General features: G+C 42.6%; 2 protein-coding genes across 8 annotated transcripts in view; both read left to right on the forward strand.

Moving 5' to 3' along the window:
* Positions 1-16,327, forward strand: part of LOC139104904 (rap1 GTPase-activating protein 1) — an 82,838-nt gene extending 66,511 nt beyond the window's left edge. For all 6 annotated transcript variants that reach the window (XM_070660667.1, XM_070660668.1, XM_070660671.1 and 3 more), the window contains 8 exons: positions 6,373-6,687; positions 10,738-10,920; positions 12,344-12,582; positions 12,685-12,963; positions 13,151-13,316; positions 13,441-13,749; positions 13,887-14,426; positions 14,496-16,327. In XM_070660667.1, the coding sequence (XP_070516768.1) occupies positions 6,373-6,687; positions 10,738-10,920; positions 12,344-12,582; positions 12,685-12,963; positions 13,151-13,316; positions 13,441-13,749; positions 13,887-14,426; positions 14,496-14,657 (2,193 nt within the window). In that variant the 3' untranslated portion in view covers positions 14,658-16,327. The remainder of the gene's footprint in view (positions 1-6,372; positions 6,688-10,737; positions 10,921-12,343; positions 12,583-12,684; positions 12,964-13,150; positions 13,317-13,440; positions 13,750-13,886; positions 14,427-14,495) is intronic.
* A 2,005-nt stretch (positions 16,328-18,332) lies between these two features.
* Pqbp1 (poly-glutamine tract binding protein 1) lies at positions 18,333-20,276 on the forward strand. 2 transcript variants are annotated; one of them, XM_070660687.1, is made up of 7 exons: positions 18,333-18,431; positions 18,620-18,699; positions 18,850-18,959; positions 19,051-19,226; positions 19,419-19,599; positions 19,690-19,856; positions 19,934-20,276. In XM_070660687.1, the coding sequence occupies exons 2-7, from the start codon at positions 18,630-18,632 to the stop codon at positions 20,124-20,126; spliced, it is 897 nt and encodes a 298-aa protein (XP_070516788.1). In that variant the 5' UTR covers positions 18,333-18,431; positions 18,620-18,629; the 3' UTR covers positions 20,127-20,276. The 2 variants fall into 2 exon arrangements, with proteins under 2 accessions (XP_070516788.1, XP_070516787.1); XM_070660686.1 differs by having other exon boundaries at positions 18,363-18,518.
* The last annotated feature ends 399 nt before the right edge of the window (positions 20,277-20,675 follow it).

Raw genomic sequence — 20,675 nt, forward strand, 5'->3', positions numbered from 1 at the left:
GAGAAAGAGAGAGAGAGAGCAAGGAAATCTCACCGTTTTTCACTTCCGCGTCCCGATAGCTATGTAACACGCGGTAGCATCAGTTCGTTGAATAAAATCCCGTCGACTACTTTGTCTTCTAAGAATTGCACCAATTTTTGTTAAATAAGGGATTACTCTCTCGGCATCTTTTACCTTTCCTTGCACGTCAAACGGCTGAGTTGTAAAGTTTCATGGAACTAGACCGAGTGAAGAGCTCAATGCAGTAGCAATTTTATTTTTTTCGTAACTTTTTCTTGGCAAAAGCAAATTAATTTGAAAATTAATATTCAAGATTATTTATTTAATTATCGCAGCATTCAGTTCTGATTTTTCATAAGGTTTTAATATATTTTTATTAAAATTTTTTTTTTTTTTTTTAGAAGCAATAAATTATGTAGCACCGTATCCTGGCGATTTCTCGGTTCCTAGAATTTTCTGTAAGTCCTACCTATCTGTCTGTCCCTCCTCGTTGATTCAATCAAGGATTTCCTGCTACCCACAACTCGATGAATCATTTTATACATGCTACCTCTACCTTTGCAAGCCAACTTTCACCGTCTCTCTTCCTCCTTTTTTTTTTCATAGCCTTCTCTCTTTTACTTCTTTCCTCATATTTTTTTTGCCCCAATAACTTCCTCGTCCAGTTCTCTCGAAACTTGAAGCGCCCTCCTGAGCTTTATGTAACTACATAATTACACGAAACCCAGTAATCAATTAATTAAGCCCCTAACTGCACGATAATCGGCTCAAGTTTAAATCAAACTTCTTTCGATAACTCATCTTTAGCGAGCGTAAAAAAATATATATATTAAAACAAACCGATAACTCCCATTTTGGAGTCTCTGAAGTATATCCTACGATTTTTCCAAGGTGAGCTCGAACGAGTAACATTCCTTCTCGAGATAATCATCTAGACATTGTTCGCCGCGATCCGTCTCCAACTCCAGCTCGTTTTATCCGGATCGGATGATTTCCACGCTCACATGCCAGCGGCCCACCGACCATTGTTCGCGGCCAGGCCGAGGTTGATAGCACCGCTGGTTAGCGGTAGATACCTACGCACTATCGAACGACGTAGACTCCCTTGACGGGCAGCCGTTATGCCGTCGAAGCAAGAGTATCGCGCTGCTTTGTAACTTTCCGCCCTTGGGAAATAGCGAACTATTCCGCGCGTGATCTTCCCCGTGCTCCGAACTCGAAGCGCTATACGATCCTCGAACTATAATTGAATCGGCGTCCGGCCGCGCGGCCAATTTGCGAGCCCGAGCCTCGCCGGCGTCACGTTTCCCTGCCGTATCGTCGTCGCACGGTCCCGCCGGCTTGGAAAAATCTGGGCAATTAATGGAGAACGATAATCTGCAATCTGCAGACATTAATCCGCGAGGTAACGCGAAAGTGATCGTGCGTAACGGCGCGATAGCGATCACGGTGTCGCGAGTTAGCGCCGCGTGCGAATTAGCCTCGGGACTCCAATAACGGCCGGACAAAAACGAGTGGCAATCGGCGATAAACTCGGAGGGTATAATTATCACCCGCTTACCCGCACGCACGCGGACTTTTCGCATTTTCTACCGCGCTCGCGGATATTTATAAACGCAAAGAGAAGAGACATTACGTAAGTCGGATATGACCGGGTGGTGCGTGTGTACGCGCGACTCTACGTCCGGCGTCGCATGGCGGACGGATGTTAATGAGCATTACGGTTTCCCCGGGCGTCGTTGACCAAGAAATAGAATCCCCCTTTGCACACGGACAATACGTTCTCCGCCATCGTTATATAATTAAGCGGCGTAGATCGCGATACTCCGAGGTTAAAGCAAAGCGAGAACCGCGTCGTATCTGATTTCGGATTCTTAAAGCAAAATAGAACATTCCGTTTTAAATCACGCGTGGCGTGTGGCGCTTCTAAATAAATTATTACCCCGCGCGTAGTGAGATACGCCGTCAAAGCGCGCCTCGGGTCTGTCAAACGGAGCTACATCTCAGATTCCTTTTCTCTTTTCATTTATGTCGTTTTCTAATTGAGACTGATGAACCGAAGCTAATAAAACCGTTCAAATCGCGTGTATCGAGCGTGACTTCTTGTTTCGCTCAATTGGCGAGGTCCACACGGGTCTTCTCTCTCCCGAGACTCGTCTGCTCCCCCGCGCGTATGTGAGTCAGCCACGTGAATCACTTTAGATAAGCCAATCGAATACAATCGGCCCTTGTGCTTCTACAAGACATCAGTGCAACTTTCTCCGGAACTTAGTTTGCTGCCTTCCTGCTAAATCGGGATCGATTTAACGGCAACCGCAGATAAACCCCGCGCGATTTTGCGCAGCCTCATGCGCGCGATAATATTCCACAGAAAATTTATAGGTAATTAAAGATAAGTGAATAGGTTCGCGCGGCGGTGACTTAACAGCTCTTGTAGGCGAAATTTGTATGACATAAATTTACGTAATTTAAATTGACGCAAAGCTAATCGAGATAAAACTAAAATGTTTCTCGGAATCAATTTTCTCATGCTTTTTAAACCCGTTTGCGGAATATTTTATATATTAGCATGTAATCAACGCAATCCTCGCGTTCAATCGGTTATCGCCGTTAATGAATCTCATTAGCACGGCGTACATGACGTTATCCGCGCCAAGTTCTTATTTAATCAGCGAATTTATTATAATTAATTAATTAATTAATTTGTGAAAAAAAAAGTTGCCACGTTTGCGAGGAAAAGCGCGTTACGAGGAGACATTACTCTCGTTATCCTCGTAACCATACGTGCCAGGCTCTCTCACGTTAATAAACCGATGTAAGTGTCGAAGACGCGCGGGCGCGTTTCGATAACGAGAAGTTTCACCTCGAATTCTCTCGGACGGAAATGAAGTGCATGGTGCATGTACACGCACCGCGTTACGTGGATTCGTGCGGGAAATTATGCGCAGGCATGTGTAGGGGAAATATATGTGCACGCTTGATATCACCGAAGTAACGAAAGTGGGAAAATTAAAAAAAAAAAAAAATTAGGCATAATTTAGACTAGCTGCGCTAAAAATTCGTCGCTGGTTACAAGTTTAACGGGCGACGATCGCGAGTAATTTCTCTCATTCCCCGTGCGGTTTTTCGATTTTGTGGGAAATTTTTTTTCGTAGAAAATCAACCTGGGTCCTTTTCGGTCGCAGGTAGAGACGCTCGGGCGACGTTTGGGAGTCACCTGTAAGGTATGTCCCATGCGCTACGCGATCGCGTGGCGAACGTGGGCCACCATAAAGGCGGGCAGTGGGTGCTAATAATACAGAGCATATGGTGTCACGGCAGGTGGCACGGGTAATAATATATCGGCAGCTGTTGCCGCTGAATATCGCCGTGCGCGTTTATATATCGGGGTCGGCGGCACGGGTTCTCTCTCCTTCGCGCTTTCCAAAGCCATCAGCATCCATTCGGCGTCCAAGTGTCTCTAAACGAGAACGGCGGCGTTCTCGGTATCTGGTCCGTCATCCGAGAACGACCTTGGCTTTGGAAATATACGACAAATCCATGTACCACCGAGCGTTTCCAATTAGCTCGAATTTACCCCAAAGTCACGATCGCGACCGCACCTCAAAAGCACGCTAAATATAACGTACACGAAACTGAAGCGTTTTGCGATACTCGCCTCTTCAGCCCTTTACTCTGCCAAGCCCGGCGTTTATATTTGGCGGAGAAGGCGGCGTGCGTTCCCTATCTCTCTCTCTGTTTTATTTTTCTTCTCTCTTTTTTCTTTTTTCTTTTTTTTTTTTTTTAGAGCACTTTTACTTTCAAACTTTTTTTCTTTCTTCTGCTCGTACTCAAAATTAGAGGTACTTAAAATTAGCAGGCAAAAGGGGAGAGTGTTTCTCTTTCTTTTTTTTTTTCCCTTTTCTTTTTCTTTTTTTTTTCCCTGGGGACACGTGGTTAGCTGAAAATTCCCTCGCAGGAGGAAAAGTAGAGAAGTCGACGAGGAAGACCTCGAAGGAACGTAATCCGAGAGGCCACATCCGCATTACTTTTAAACCGCGTTTCACGCCGCTCTGCCGTTTTTCCTCACCGCCTCGCCTCGTTAAAATCGTATTCATTCTATCGCGCCGTTCGAACGGAACCAAACTCGAAATAGAACGGTTCCATTGGGATAAGTCCTCCAGCTTACTAAGGCACGACGTTGATATATTCGTATCGCTCGATGATAGCAAAGTGCGAATGCAAAAAATACGCGGCGTTAAACCTCGAGGAAATCTCTCGTCCGAGCACTGGTAAAAAATTAATATTGATTAAAAGTCAACGTGATTATTAATCAAAAAATGAAACTCTTATCGAGCCTTTAGCGCGCCTGCACGGAATTCTCCCGCGGTCGTCGCGCGAATTGTAATTAGTTTATCCAAATCGCCTCAATTGACAGCGTTAATAATCCTCAGTTTGATCGCGATTGAATTGCGATTGACCGATTTGCACCTTTTAGCTTCGCAGTGACATTTGATAACTAAATCGCGCAGGTGCTCCTGATGTCGTCGCATCGGTCGTATGCGGCACACGTGCGTTTAGCAAAACGAGCGAGGCGCGTGGTAACGTAATCCCGCCTGCGTTGCTGATCGATAAAGCTATCGCGAGCTGCACGAGGAGGATAGTCACTTCGTCGGGAGGTCACAATGTATTATCGATCTGCTCGACCGATCGCGTGCGCGCCTTCAGAGCTCGATCGAATTACGCCGATCGCGAGTGTTTGTAGAAAACTCGGCTTGTAGCCAGCAGTAATTTTTTTTTTTTTTTTTTAATCCGTAAGCCTCTTCCTATCTTTGATATTAATTAATACCGAATGCACTTTTGCGAGAGGATGCACTTATTGCTTTGCGCTTCGAATAAAATCTGAAAGGTGAGACACGTGAACGTCGGGTTTACGCTGAAAACGTTCCGTGTCGACGATCGAGAATTGAATTTCAAGATTACCCGGGCGGCCGGGACGTGAGTAGGTCGCGATCTTCCCTAATGAAGAACTCGGGGAGAAACTGCACTTTTATGCGCGGCCGCGTTTTCGCGGCCGGTGAAATCCGCAGGTGCTCGACGCGTTAACTTAAAGCGATAGCGCCTAACCGCGCGCGGCTAATCGCGCGGCTGATGAACACGCCGCTTTTTCTCGCTCGCCGTCGGAATAATCGAGAAGGAGCCATCCGCAGAAGCGGGAAAGAAAGCACGGGACTTTTTGCGCCGACCGCGGCGGCGAGATATAAATCTTCGTGGCGCCGATCGTCCGATCGTCGCCGGCATCGAGCGCCCATTAATGCCGCGAACGAGTTCTATTAATTATCCGGTCGATGTGTTTCCGGCGCGTGGGCGAGGGAGACGCGCTTAGGGTTACATGGATTATCGATGCCGACGAGTACCGAATGCTAGTATCGAGTAACAGTTCGATACCCGACCGGCTGGCGTCCGCGGATCTCCGCGTGGGTGCACACGGTGTACGGTGACACGCGGACATATATCGTTTCCGCTTCTCCGTATAGGATCGCCAGCGTTCGACCTACTCGCCTCGATCTCTCCGCGACTACTTTTACGACACGCGCGGCTTTTTCGGCCGCGCTCTTTCTTCTCGGGCCGATCGATCGTGTTTACCGCGCGGAAAGAGCGAGACAGACTCGTTTGAGCAATACGGAGCAATCAACGTCGCCGGCCACGAAAACGAGCAATCGAACGAACACCTACGCTGGTGGCTGATAAACAAGTAGTCAATAACGCTCCGGCATTCGCGGAAGGGGTGCGGATGCGATTCGGGCCAGTGCTTTTTCCTCGAACTCGTAATTAATAATAATATCGAATATTTATGTAAGGGAATTTTATTTTTAAGTACAAACGATGTCTAATTAAAAGAAGCGGAATCGAGAAGCAATCCGTTACTTTGCAACGATAACAACATTCCGCGATATTAGGAAAACTGAATACCTCTTTCTTCAATTATGCGCAATAAATTATTTTCCCTCGTACGTATTATACCTATCGATCGGAGTATCCACGAACGTAGATCGGACTTGGTATATGAATTAATAAACAGGAGGAGGATCGATACAGGAGTATCGACTGTGTGCGCTGCCACGGATGGACTCGCAATAATTAATAATATTGAATATCAACGTTGAATGCAATTTAACTTAAGGAATAAAATTAAAAAAACTTCTTTTTTTCAACAAACTGTTATATTCTGTTATAATGTTATAAACTGTTATAATCGTTTGCGAGAAAAATTAAATTACTTAATCGTGCTCGATTATGCTCGCATATTGTTTTATACATATAATGCATTATATTAATCTCGCAAAAATCGCCGATCAGGTGGATTAATGGGCTTTCCTCATTTTGTTGCAGACACCGAGAGATGACAGGACGACGTCGAGCCCCGGGGGTGCGACCGGCAATCACACCTCTGCGCTCTCGCCCTCACCGGTCGGCGACGCGCCCTTGGGCAGAGCATTAATGGAGGCGGCTCTGCAGCAGCAAGCCGCAACTGGCGTCCAGCCGCCCTTAATTGTCACTCCATCCGGGTACTGGGTTGACGGTACCGATCATCGACACTCCTTCGATTCCGCCGGCAGGGCATTGCTACCAGCGCAGCCGGCCTGGCAGCCCAGGATAGACCAAGACGACACGGCCAAGTGCTACCGACGCTTCTTCGTCGGACGAGTGAGTCTCGTTTCCCTGAAATATCCTACGCTTAATGTCGAAACGTCGCGTGATTCTCTTACGAAAATGAGGGGCCGGCCTCCGGGAAGCAACGAGCGATTTCGAAAGCCGGTAAAACGCGACGTGAAAGAGTTTCGAACGCTTGCGCGCGACTTGCTCCGCGTCTCTCTGATCTTCGGTTAAATATAGACGCCCGAGGAATATACGGTGGTCCAGATAACTCGGGCGTGACAGGAACGCGATAAAACCGTGAACGTTTGTCAACATCTGTTGACGTCTATGGGTGCCTCGCTTTAAGGGTACACCCGCTCGCGTTTATTCTTTTCTGTATTTTACGCCTCTGTCAGCCGTTGCTTTTCGAATGATCTTAATTTATCCGATTCGTCACCGAGATCCGAACATTATTCCTCCTTTGGAACCATATTCCAGCGCAATAAGCGTGATGAACCGCGATCGCTCAACCAACGTACGTAGGTTGCGCGAGGAAAAGAGGTGGACGCGTGCCCACGGAGGAGACGGATAACGAGAGGGAGTGAAGGAAGAGCTAAAACGTGGGAGGGAAAAGAGGTTGCACGTAGGAAAAGGAAAAGAGCACTTTATACGTGGGAGTGGGAACGTTCTCATAGCTTGCAGGAAAGTCCGACGGCTGGAACGAAGAAGGAATCCTTCTCTTCTTCCTCTCCTTCTATTTCGCTGCTTATCCCGCGATATTCATCCGTCGCTTTCGCGATCTTATTTCGCTTCTGTCGTCTTGCTTTTCACCCTCTACCGACTCCCCGACGCGAGATCTTTTCTTCGTTCCCTGCGCTTTCAATACGAGCGTATGACTTTTCGACCAAAAAAAGTGGAAATGTGCGACATCGACGGAGGTCCGCGATTGCGCAACCGTGTAGGAGACGAACAAACGACGTAATTGATCGGATAACGAAATCTCCCATCAACCGTGGCTGTTATTACTCGTTATTACTTCTAATTGCGTTCGCTATTATCGCGCTTCGACGAGTTACAACGTTCTCTGTGCTATTATTATCAATTTTTACTGCAAGCATTTTGGAACGTTACACGTTTACTCGGTGAGGTCTGGGTAATTAACGATTAGTCGAGTGCGTAGCTCGTAAGAGTGGAGAGAGAAAAAAAAACGCGTTACTTATTTCCCACTTCCGGTATCGTGCAGGCGGTTTTTCTAGATAAGACTCGACGGATGAGTTCCCGTTCCGCCTATTGTTACCCGAAGGCGTTACCTTTTGCTCGTATCGTGCCTGTTTCTGACTCGCAACGTCTGAAATTCTTAATTCTGCGAGGGTAACGTGTTACGATAATCTAGAGCGCGTCGATGCGAAAATTAAACCGCTTGCGAGAGATCGCCGCGGGCACAATAAACGCCACGTTACATTAATTCGTGTGACAATTAAAATGCGGAGAGCGCACGTTTTAATTTCCTAGTTTGCCCCGCAATTTCCTTGCAGGGGTAAAAAAAAAAATAAAAAAAAAAATTAATAAAAATATGAATCCCTCGTTTTACTTTTATCGCCTCGGTAGTCCCGTGAGAAATTCGTCAGAGAGAAAAAACACCGCTTAAGCATACAAATCGGATTAGTCAAAATTGAATTCCTACGATTCGCGAGACAAGATCGGGCCTCCCTCGTGTCGTGAAAATGTCTGGTGGATGCGAGGCCTGAATGCTTACCTTCGGCGCCGGTGCACCGAGTATCGCGTGTTCCGTCTTAATGCCGTTTGTTACGGCGAGAAGAAGATAGGAGCCAGGTCGCACACGTGGAAGAGAGAGAGGTGATCACTCGCGCGAGATAAGAGCGGCGCGCGAGCAATTCGTACCGTAACGGCGCAAACGGTTGTATCGCCTCGCAGCCGATCATAACGGCTAACGATATCAATCGAGAGGCCGGAGAACAAAGGAGCACGGAGCGCGGCGTAAAAGCTCGCTGCTTACAATAGAAAGGCGCGCCCGTCTTAGAGACGTAATAGCAGGCCGTCGCGATTTTTTTCCCCGCCGCTCGAGGGACGGATCTCGCCCGATAAGGGACGCAGATGCCTCGATAAGAATCAATACACGCGCGGGCGCGAACGTTTGAGAAATAAAGATAAAAAAAAAAAATTAATCGGGGGAGAAAGAAAGCGCGCCGTGCGCTCGCTTCGAGTTGACGTGAAACCCTTTCTTCGGAAATAGGCCGCAATTTTTGCGACACGTTATCTAATGCCCGGGAGCCTGATTATAATTCGCAATTAATCACGAAAGCCACGTCGGACGGTAAAGCGTATCTGGTAATTATTATATATATATATATATATATATATATATATATATATATATAATTTAATAGTCGTACCGTTGCGTTATTAATGCCGCTGCAATAATGACAGCGACGGTAATAAACGTGCAACACAATAACTCGGCGGCGTGAACTCCTGTGAACTCCGGGCGCGTTGCCCTTTCTAACTCCCTCCACCATTTCCCATCCGAAGGTTAGTAAAACACCGACGCGGGGAGGGTAAAGGGAGTGGTGCATGCATGCATTTCGCCGGCGTGCAACCATTCCGCGCGACCCGACCTTTTCATGCGCCTCTCTAAGCCTCTCTCGGGGCATTTTTCGCTCGCGTGTGCAACGCACGGTCAATGACGACGACGACGCGCCGTTTTTATGCGGGGCCGCCGACCATCGGCTTCGGCGGAAACGGTAAGAAACGTACAGGCCGTCTCTTTACGGCTGTCCGTAAAAGACCCGAAGAGCCGGGGAGAACTCCGAGGATCCGTCCTCTTTCGTCTCCCGCGCCCGCGGTATCGTGCGGTCGCGTATTTCCCAGATGAATAATGAGCGTCAGGAAAGCTGGATAAATTCTGTCGCGTCCGACGCTTGTATGTATGTACGTGACGCTAACTATAATAGAAGAATATTCTTTTTTTTATGATAACATATCGGCAATTTTTGCACGATATTCTACTATCTCACGTATTCTTCATTATAATGTTTCAAGCGCTTTAATCAAAGGCTTTTAGTTCCGCGACCCAAGCCCGCCGCAGTAAGGGCGTACACGCGAAGAGGAAGAATTGCCACGAGAGCTCGTCCTCCTCTTCCGCTTAGCGAGCGCGCATTCGGAACGAGGCTGCGGCTAAAGCCTGCTAATCGAACGAGCCTGCTAATAAACTCGCCATTTGCGCAACACATTGTCCTCGATACGGTGTCTCTCGCACGAGGGACACAACATGTACGGTACACGCGCGGTGTGCTAGCTTGCAGTTTGCAGAAGCGCGTGCGGATCGGCTGCGTAACGCGGTACCGCGCTCAGGGCCGCGATCGTTCGCGTGCACACCGTTTATTTCGCTCCCGCGGCAATTTCGTAACGCCTAATTGAATCCGGAACGCGCGGAGCTACCCGTAATTGTTCCTGCGCGCAACGCCACGTCGATCGCGTCTCCCACGACGGCGATACAATTAACTTTCTTATTTAATTCTTACGTACGCTCGGCATCTTGAAGTATCGCCGGCGGGCGCACCTAAGTTATATAAGAAACCCGATTGACATCGCAAAAAAAAAGAAAAAAAAAATTGATGTCTTCGAATAAATTAACCTCGGGAATAAAATTATAATTAATTTACTCGACGAGGATTCTTTAAATCAGCACGAGAAGAAGCACCGCGAGAGTTTTGCAAGTTCCCTTGGTCTTCATTTCTTCCCAGAAACGGTCTATATATCCGACGTTACGTGCCTTCTTTGTGCTGGCCCTCCAAAGACGCGTTATCTCGACGATCTCGATGAACTTTTGGCTTTTCAGCAAGCTTGTGGGACATTTATCACGGATAAAAGATCGAGCTCGTCTTTCGATCAATCCACCCAACCGTCCTCCACGAGCCGTTATTGTTCCCCTCGGGTTTCTCACGATTTTCCCCAACTCTTAGACGAATTTCTGTAAGACCGGTCTCTGTGCAGGAACCGGAAATCGCGGCTAATTGCCGCGCGTAGCATGCTTAGCGTGGCGTGCCTCGCACGACCATGAAACGCGTCGCCTTATCGGCCTGATTTTTTATTTTACAGGAACACGTGAATCTCGTGGGAAGGGACGGTGAGAACGGCCCGGTCCTGGTCTCGGTGAAGGCTGAGACGGTCGCCGGGCAGGAACACTGGCGGGTACTGCTGCGATTGCGGGCGGGATCGACGCACGAGCTGGTCCCAGCTGTGAATCTCGGCCCGAATCCTACGCCGACGAAGATGGTCAAGGTAAAAGAGCCCGACGGCGGTTTACTCGCGATAATAATTCCTCACAGTCAGCGTAACGTCACGCAACGAAAGTCAGATTAAAGCGTCAAGGATACGTGTTTCTTGAAACCGTGGAATCGTCACGGTAATGTCCACGCTTATAAGTCTCAACGTTTTATTTCTGACCGAGCGCAAGGTGATGTGGTGGACTCGCTTAAATTATTTCCTCGCACTTGCTCAGTCCGTTGAAATATTTTATACACCGCAAGATCGATCATACTCGCGGCGATATTGGCCGCCAAACGCCCAGGCTTCATTTTTCAAAACCCGCGACGCGAAAAGTCGTACTCGCGTTTTCTTCGAGTTATTGTGCGATTTATCACGCGGCTGTTTACGTATCGCTTATGTACTGGGTGGCGCACTCGAGACAGGCATACTCGATTACCTGTGTGTTTGAAGAGATAATAAGAAACGCCTGAGACAACAGTCGCGTTGTGTTTGCGAAGAACCGATATTAATATACGAGCGAAATGAAACGCTCACAGCCCCGGTTTTTCGAAGTTGTTTTAAGATCAAACAAAGTTGCTCGTGTGCAATCGGATTTCTCGAAGCGAAGACCGAGCGAGCCGAGCTAGCGACGATAAAGATTCCGTTTACAAGCGCGCATCGTTTACGCGTTTGAATTATTAATTGCACTTAAGACGAGCAACGTGATAGCAATTTTTTTTTCTTTTGACTGCTGCATAAAACGTTAAAATATATTATGTTAGGACGATCGTCACGGATTTAGAGTTTCCGAATTTGTACACGAAGAGAAGAGAACTAAATGCATATTAAATTTTTTTTTCTAAAGACTATCACCGGTTACTTTGAAATGTGCATTTCGATATTTCGATACGAGTTAAACATGATAAACTAATTTCCTTTTCTCATATTCTGTCGTTTTGTCTGCAATTTGTATCGTTTCTCGTTTTGGCTATAAAATGTTTGTAGATCGCGTAAAATTTGCAAAAATATTGATAGGAGGGTCAAACGCGTTTGAAAAAAAAAAAAAAAAATGAATAAAACATTTTCATAGAGCGGCTAGTAAAAATTCGTTACCTTCGGGCAATGGAAATGCTATATCCAGTCTTGAGTCCTGTATTCCACCGGTGTATTCCTATGCGCGCAAAAACGCATGAACGCGCTGAATAATTTAAAACGTTCGCCGTGCATGCATGCTTTATCTCTTTCTTTCTCGGGTGTTACGTGCACGATCGCCGTAACAGGAGGAAGTGAGAGGGGAAGTGAGGAAAACGGAGAAAAAAAAAAAGGAAAGATAAGAAGGCGTGCCGGTGTGATAAAACACAGGAAAGGCCTTGTCTTGCTTTTTCGTAATCGTGGGTCGATTACGTGTTTTCGACACACATGTGTAGTCTCATTGGCAAATATTTCACTCTTTCAGGCGATCAACGAGTCTCTGAACGTGATCCCCTTGATGCCGGTTATGTGCCCTGGTGCTGGTACCTCAATAGCCCGATACGACGAGCATGCCTTGGTCTCCAGGTTCAAGTTCGGCGTTCTCCATCAGCGAGCCGGCCAACTCACCGAGGAGCAGCTTTTTGGCAATCGACAGATCACACCGGCCTTCCAGGAGTTCCTCGACCTGCTTGGCCAGAAAATCGATCTCAAAGATCACAAGGGGTACAATTTTTTTTTATATATATGTATATAAAACACTTGTCTTTTTACTTTTTCTTTATTTATTTATTTTACTATTTTTTTTTATTTTACTGGATATTGCAGTTATCGCGGTGGACTGGATACTCGACACGGTCAGACTGGCGATTCAGCGGTGTACGAGGTGTTCCGAGGTCGAGAGGTGTTGTTTCACGTGGCTTCGTTGCTACCGTACAGCCCGGGTGATTCCCAGCAACTGCAGCGCAAACGGCACATTGGCAATGACATCGTTGCCATCATATTTCAGGAAGAACCAACGCCGTTCAGTCCAGACATGATCGCCAGCCACTTCTTGCACGCCTTCATCGTCGTGCAAGTCATCGACCCTTGCACTCCTAATACGAGGTATATTCTTAGATTCTAGTTTCTTTCCGTTTACACGCTGTTTGGACCGCAGAGCGTAACCAACGGTCCATTATCGACACGTTTATTGAAATCTTTTTTGCGTCAGTCGTGAAAACTCGCTTTTGTTCGAGCAATCAATGTCAGTTAACGCGAGGAGCAATAAGTAACAGTGGCGTTGTATTTTAAGGTACAAAGTTAGTGTGACGGCACGCGACGACGTTCCCTGGTTCGGACCAACTCTACCGACCCCGGCAGTCTTCCTCAGAGGTGTCGAATTTAAAGAGTTCCTGCTCACGAAACTCGTAAATGCCGAGAACGCTGCTTATAAAGCTGAAAAATTCTCTAAGTTAGAAGTAAGTTCTTTTATTTTAATTTTTTTATATTGTAAAATAAAAATTTGGAAAGTATTTTAGGAAAAAGCTGTTAAAAAAAATTTATGAGAAGAGGCGAGAATTAAATTAATCGCATAATTTTCAGCTGCGGACTAGGTCAGCCTTGTTGGAATCTCTAACGGAAGAATTGCAGACTAAAACGGCGGAGTTTCTTGGTGGCCCGCTCGGTCTGGGAAATTCCGGTTTAAGCATTTGCCCAGTGAGTCCAACGGCAAATGATGTATCCGCTTCGGGAAGTAGTGGCAGTGGTTCGCGGTTCATCGACACGGTGCGCAAAGCACTAATTTCCCGTGTGAGGAATGCATCAACAGAGAATGTGCCACAGCAGTTAGCAAAGAAAGGTCAACAAACGGAGTCTAGTCCTCCGAGCAATCGACAATCGACTATTACAAAAGTAAAGAAATGAGAATAATGATAATATACTTTTAGAAATAAATATAAAAGTGCAAATTAAATTACAAGTTTAATTAGGAATTTTAAATTAAAATATAAATAATATTAATGAAACTAATAATTGTACAACTATTTTAGGTGAGCGGTAATAAGCGTTCGGTGGAACCGTCCAGTCCTCTTGGTTCGCCAGATTTAACATTGAGGAGAGATTCGGAGCGTGGTAGTCTCGGCAGTCAAGACAGTAGCTTGTCCAACACTGACAATCAAGATAGTAGTCTGGCAACATTACAACAAGATGAATATGATCGTAGAGAATCTCAGGGCACAAGTGTAATCTGCGTTGATAGCGATACTACTGTCATTGACAAAATCGCGGCGCCGACTTCGACAACTGTGCAACGGTTAATGCACGAGAATCTGCGTGCTCAGGAAAAAACAACAACTGACGTGACACAGCGAGTGATCTCGGAAAGTGATGACAGTTCGCTCAACAGCGAACTCGAGCTGGATCAAGCTGTGTATCCCGATAGCGACACGGGCCTCGAATCTATGAGCTCAGCAGAAACTCACGATACAACAAGATGTACAAGTAAAGATGGAGTTGTGGAGAATGAAAATCTGAGAATGGAAGTTACTAGGCTCAAATGCGACAAGCTAGATTTACTGCGGCAGAATGTCGTAAGTATAAATAATAATTGTTTTTAAATTCCATAGGTATAAAGAAGTAACGTCGAGTTTTAATTGTAGACATGTCAACGTGAATTGAAACGTCGTCGAGAAAAAGAATTGCAACTCGAGTCCGATTTGGCGGCTGCATCTAAAGAAATCCTGCGATTACGTGCGATGCTGAAGGAATGTTCCACGAGCATTCCGCTGGATAACAATAACCAGCAGACGTCCACCGTGTAAAGTTTGCGAGCGCGATATGTAACGCAATTATGAGTTATTCGCGATATTAAAGTAGTATGGCTTTTGAGGTCGAATATAATTGCATGTGTTGTAGATCTGAAAAACCATCTTTAAAGTGAGAAACAAATTATCGTTCTTATTAGAAACTTGTCGCAACTTACATGGCTTTCGCACGTATGCTGGTTCTTTTCCGTTACGCCATTTTCGCGCATAGCCCATTCTCCATATCGGGCCACACGGTACAACCTCTATAAGTCATATACGAGATAGTAGAATTTATACGAATCTGTGAAACTGTGTATAGTGACCAACAGTGTCATGAAGACACTTGCAGTATAAACTCAAGATTGTTAGAGTTCTTGTTTGACTTATAAGACACGTGTAATATTTATCTATTAATTTATTAGTAGTTTTAAGTTGACCATTCGCGTAGTCAATTAACATATGTGAACATAAAAAAAAGAAAAAAAATAGTAGGGATATCTGTAATATTAGCTATTTTAAGAGACGGATGCACTTGACATAAAAAAGAAATAAAAATTGTCACTAGTGCCGCAACAAAAACGTCTCGAAGCTAACAACTTGTAGCTCCTGTTTAATCTTCCAGCGCGGATTATCCAATTGTTCACAATTAGGCAAAACTTCTTCCATGTTAGATACGATCTTACGTAGTTGGGAGATCTTTTGTCGCACGCGATTGTAGAAGGAAATACGTATCGCTAGCTACAGTATTTGTCACGATAAACTTACCTGACACTTACCCGTTTATTAGTTTCCTAGTATTAGATGCCAGAGAATAGTTTTCGAAGATACCTTTACGAAGTTTATAATCTTCACTAAGACATCAGCCCTACGTACTAGTTTTAACGCAAAAACTGATTTTTATTTTGTTTCTAACTAATTGCGCACAGCACCAAATTATTTAAGTTTGCATCACGTGTTTTCACAAAGTACCATTAATTTTTTTTTTTTTTTGCACGCGCAATGAAAGGTGCGTTGTCGTTCACCATTTACCATTTAAAGTTAAGTATTTTATATTCGTTCGCTATTGACAAATGTCAGTCTTTTTGTTATCTCTTATGGCTAGTATTATGATTCTTACCATTATTATTATTATTAATACTTTTATTAACATTGATTACGTTAATTAATTACACTTTATACGATCTTTGTACATAATCGTTAATATAGGGCAGATATTCGAAGGCGCTAAGCGAACTAGCACAAAGAAGAGGAACAATGACGTTCACTCACACGTAATACCAAAGTTTAATGTAGTAAAACTTATAATTTCTTTTTTTTTTATTTTCCTTAATTTCCTTTGTTTCCCGTTACTTTTACAGATTGATAAGAAATTAAAACTATCGCCCCGTTAAATACTTTCGTTGAAAGAAAAAAGAAAAAGATAAAAATCATCGTTTTTGCAGCTATTTTGACGGAACATAACATTTATCACTGCCTATACGATGTCGCTTCGACATTTCTCTTTCGAGAATACGTAAAGTCTGTTCTACTGCTTATGTAATGTGATTGATTGTACCAACAATACTTTATATACTATTGAAACTATGACAGCCGATATACTGCCGCTGTCGTATCGAATTTTAACATTGGTTTCTCTTTTTTACAGAAAAAAAATATCTATTGAAAATAAAAAATCACATAATGAAGATACGATAAAGTTGCAGTATTTCGGACGAATTTATTTTACAACAATTAACATCTTTCAATCCTGTATAGTATTAGAAAACACGTTTCCCCTTTTTTTTGTTATTTATAAACTAAATCGAAATAGCAATTAACTCATGTCGACATCATTTAAGTAAGCTTTTTATATATGTTGTACAAAGATTCGAAGGCTTGTGGACGTTTTCCAGTTACGAGAAATTGCCTCAGAAAAAGAAAAGATATATTAAAAATTATTTCAAGAATAAAGAGATATTATTTTAAACATGTTAAACGATTCGGAAAGATATATAAATTGTTCTAACTTGTAATTAAATCGATGTACAAAATTGAAAATCTTATTTATCAAACATAACGAATATTTTTGTTGGCGATGGCGATGACGTGGGAGAGATGGGCGAGGAATCATTGATATTGCGTCTGATAGAGATCAGCGAAACAACCGGCTATCAGTTCGACGTGAGGGAGATAATCCAAGATAAGTGGCCGATAAGGCAAATAATACTGGAGATATCGTGTCCGTTGACTTCAAATCGGCATATTCGCATAAAATCCGGAGGACTAATTACGTTGTTCATTAAGTAATTAATTTTTTTAGCTCTAAAACGAGAAATTAAACTATAAAAACGATTATCTTCCCTCTCGTGCGCTTCTTTTCTTTCTCCCCTTTTTTTTTTATTTTTTATTTTTTTTCAACAATGATATCACGGACGTTTTTATCGCAGTCGTTCCTGTACTGCGATTTGAGTATTTTCGGAAACATCTTGTACACTGTCTACTATTAGGCATTTATAGAGGATTTATCACGACTATTTAATACTCGAAGAACTTAATCAAGCCTCCTTACTTTTACTAACGTGCGTAACGCCGAGAGTTGCGTTTTGACATAAGGAGATCGTCGCGTAAGATGACTCCGAGAACTAAGTTTCACCAATGTCTAGTGTGATTTCTAATGCTGGCCTTGCGAAAAGTCAAAGAAAGATTTTATCTATATATTATAGAGAGATATACATTATTATACATATATTATCCAGAACGATGGAAGGAACTGAGGGGCGGGAGGGGGACGGTAGGAGATAGAATATATTGCCACAGATATATATATATACATATAAATATATTTTGTATCTAACATTAATCATCCATTTCTAACTCGAATTTCGTAACTAACTCGAATACTCTACGATACTTCACTAATTACGGTCTAAAAAGGAAAACTACAATCCGTGCGTTTCGTGTTGCAAAACAAAGAAAATAAAAAAAAAACAAAAAAAATATCGACTATATGTAGACATGCATGGAAAACTGTTAGCGAAACTCTCCGACAGATTAGTCGTTGTCGCATTCATCGAGTTTTGAGTTTCTCTGTGCTTAATGTCACTCGGAATCGGCAAGCTCTGATTGTACTCAAATGTAACATTTGGCAATGAGTAACCCTTCAAAGGATAATTAGGGCATAAATCTAAGAAAACCATGCACCAAATAGATGTTGCTGTAACGGGGGAAAAAAGAAAGAAAAACGTTTCTCCCCCAAAAAAAAATAAAAAAATAATAAAAAAAATTAGAAACGCGACGAGGAAAAATTGTAAAGCAGTATTTGACAAACTACAACGTCAATGTGAGTGATCTTTGAAAATGTGAAGAGTTCTGATTATCGGACTAGTCTATGTATATAAATATATGTATTATATAAACGAAAAAGAAAGAAAATAAAGGAAAAAAAAAAGTGTGAAATAATAGCGGGCGGCGGGTTTGTCAATTTTAATTTTATGACTCGAAAGAGTTCTCGAATTTCCACAGTGATATGTTCAACGGTTTAATTTTTTATATTATGAGAAAAATACATACCTACAAAGTAGCCTTCGGGAATTTGCCCGTTTTTCCACATATGTGCACGATGGGTTGTAGCGAATTTCGGCGGAACGAAAGTTATCGGTCGTGAAATAGCGAGTTTATTTTATCGATCGAAATTTGTAACTCCGCCGAAATCCGCTACGAGCCGCTACCATTCCTGTTTCTGTGAAAGGCAATAGAAAGAAAGTTACAGTTCTTATAACCTGTAAAATCGTGGAATCAAAGCAACAATTAGTAAGATAATTTATATATTAATATTTTAGTCTTTAATGCCTGTCTTGCCAGAAGTTTTTCGATTGCTGTTTCGTTAAACAATTGCGAGTAAGAGTCCTCACTTGATGTTAACATTTATCGCGTTTGAGTTACATTGTTAAAAACCTGTTTTTACATTTACCTAACTAATTAATGAACTTTTGATATAGAAAACCTAAAATGCCTTTGCCGGCAACATTAGCTGCACGCCTTGCAAAAAGAGGGTTAATCACTGGGTCTGAAAAACTTGGTACATATATTTTTTATATTATATTTGAATAATTGTTATTGCAGATTTAATTTATGTTAAACTATCTTTTTTTGGAATTATAATTTTACATGAATTTTAAAGACTGAATTATTGCACATCTAAGTTTGTGTTGTTAATGCATAATTACAGAATCTGGGAAGAAGGAGCCTAAGAAGAAAGTACATGAAGAAGTAATAGCTGAGGACTATGATAACATTAAAGAAGAGATCAACCAAATTGATATATCCCAAAAATTTATGGTAAGACTAACTATAAATTGATGACATCTAATTTTTAGTTAGACAATGAAGCACTGGTTAATATTATTATTTTTTTTAAATATATTTGTAGGGTTACAGTGGCTGTCCCAATAAATATAATATTTATCATGAATGTACAAAAAAATGTAAAGAGTTGTGGGGAATGGGGCATGTACAACCTTCTGACAAATATCTGAAAAAACAAATGAGACTAATTTTGAAGTATCCACTGCCTGAGACTTGGAAAGCAGTTTATGATCCTGGATCGTAAGTATCAACAATTTCTTACCTCTTAATGAATAAATATTTTTTTATAAATAAATAACTTGATTTTTTTAAATAATTAATTAAACGGTATTAGTAATAATTTTTAATCATTTTAATTAAAAAAAATAAAATTATGTTTGTTTTTATGTTGCATTATATAATGTGGAAAAACATTAAATTATTTATTTGCAGTGGGCAACATTATTATTGGGACTGGTCATCTGATTTGGTATCTTGGTTACCACCTGGCCATCCCAAGTGTCAAATATCACAGCCTGCATCCCAATTGCGCGAAGAATTGCATTTGAAAGCAGGAGATCAAGACGACAACATGTCAAGCGATGAAAGTACCAGTGATCAAGAGCAAATGGAAGTCAGTAATTGTATTTTTTACGTAATCGTACGTGTTTATAATGTTACATAATTGTAATTTAACATTTGTGCTAATATCGTAATTTTGTAGGTGGAAGAAAATGAACCTGTCAAAAAAGATAGAAAGATTGAAAATCGTTCGAGATATAAAGGACCAGATAATAAAAGAACTTATAGATCTGATAGAACTGACGGTAAAGAAGCTAAAGATCGTACTTTAGATCCCATGGATCCAGCATCTTACAGCGATATTCCCAGGTACATATTCTTATTTATAAAGGTTGCAAATCAATGTAAAATATATTACACATAATTTTTATTTAATCGGTTTATAGGGGAAAATGGTCAGATGGATTGGCAAAACATAACGAAGCCAAAACCGGCGCTGATACGACTGCTTCAGGGCCTCTCTATCAAATGAGGCCGTATCCGAGCCCAGGCGCGGTGCTCCGCTCTAATAGAGCTAATAAAACAGAACCCGAATCATCCAACAAATCGAAAGTTTCATTTCCTGAGAAACCAGAATAAAGAAATGTACTTTGTGATAACAATTACTTAATTTTATGTGATTAATATTATATTAATACATTAAAATGTAATGACAAAATTATTCTGCGCGTTTGAAATTGTATTAGAAAATGTACAATCAATTTTTTTAAAGCATTATTAACATTTTGATTAATTTTTCATTTTTTTAAATAGGTACTGGAAATTACAAAGAACGCGTGTTATTTATTATTTTATTGGTTCGTAGGGATGAAAGATTAACAAAGGGAGTTGAGATAGGAAGAGTAACTGTTGAGCACGAGCTGCATTATCCCTCTTTCCTGTTACCTTTCCTTCTTCAATGGTCAAGTGTGCAACACCCAGGCAAGAGACGTTCCGCGTGTATCAAAAGTCGCGCCGTTCGGCTTGCGGCGCTCCTGTCGCTTGCGCTGCGAGTGACGATTACGTGAACTTTTTGCAGCATAATGGCAGCTAGTCGAGCGCGCAATTATCCGCGTCAGTACGCGCCAAAAATTAATTCACAATTATTGATTGTAAGTTATTAACTCACGCGAAGATCTCGTCGCGGTG

Source organism: Cardiocondyla obscurior, linkage group LG08, assembly GCF_019399895.1.
Source record: "Cardiocondyla obscurior isolate alpha-2009 linkage group LG08, Cobs3.1, whole genome shotgun sequence".
Classification (NCBI taxonomy): Eukaryota; Metazoa; Arthropoda; class Insecta; order Hymenoptera; family Formicidae; genus Cardiocondyla; species Cardiocondyla obscurior.

What these genes read in the sequence shown, in the direction of transcription:
- Pqbp1 (XM_070660687.1), top strand. Translation starts at nt 18,630, where the DNA reads ATGCCTTTGCCGGCAACATTAGCTGCACGCCTTGCAAAAAGAGGGTTA. An exon ending in ATATATCCCAAAAATTTATG is followed by an intron (nt 18,960 to 19,050) that starts GTAAGACTAACT and finishes ATATATTTGTAG; the next exon opens with GGTTACAGTGGCTGTCCCAA. An exon ending in TCTTACAGCGATATTCCCAG is followed by an intron (nt 19,857 to 19,933) that starts GTACATATTCTT and finishes ATCGGTTTATAG; the next exon opens with GGGAAAATGGTCAGATGGAT.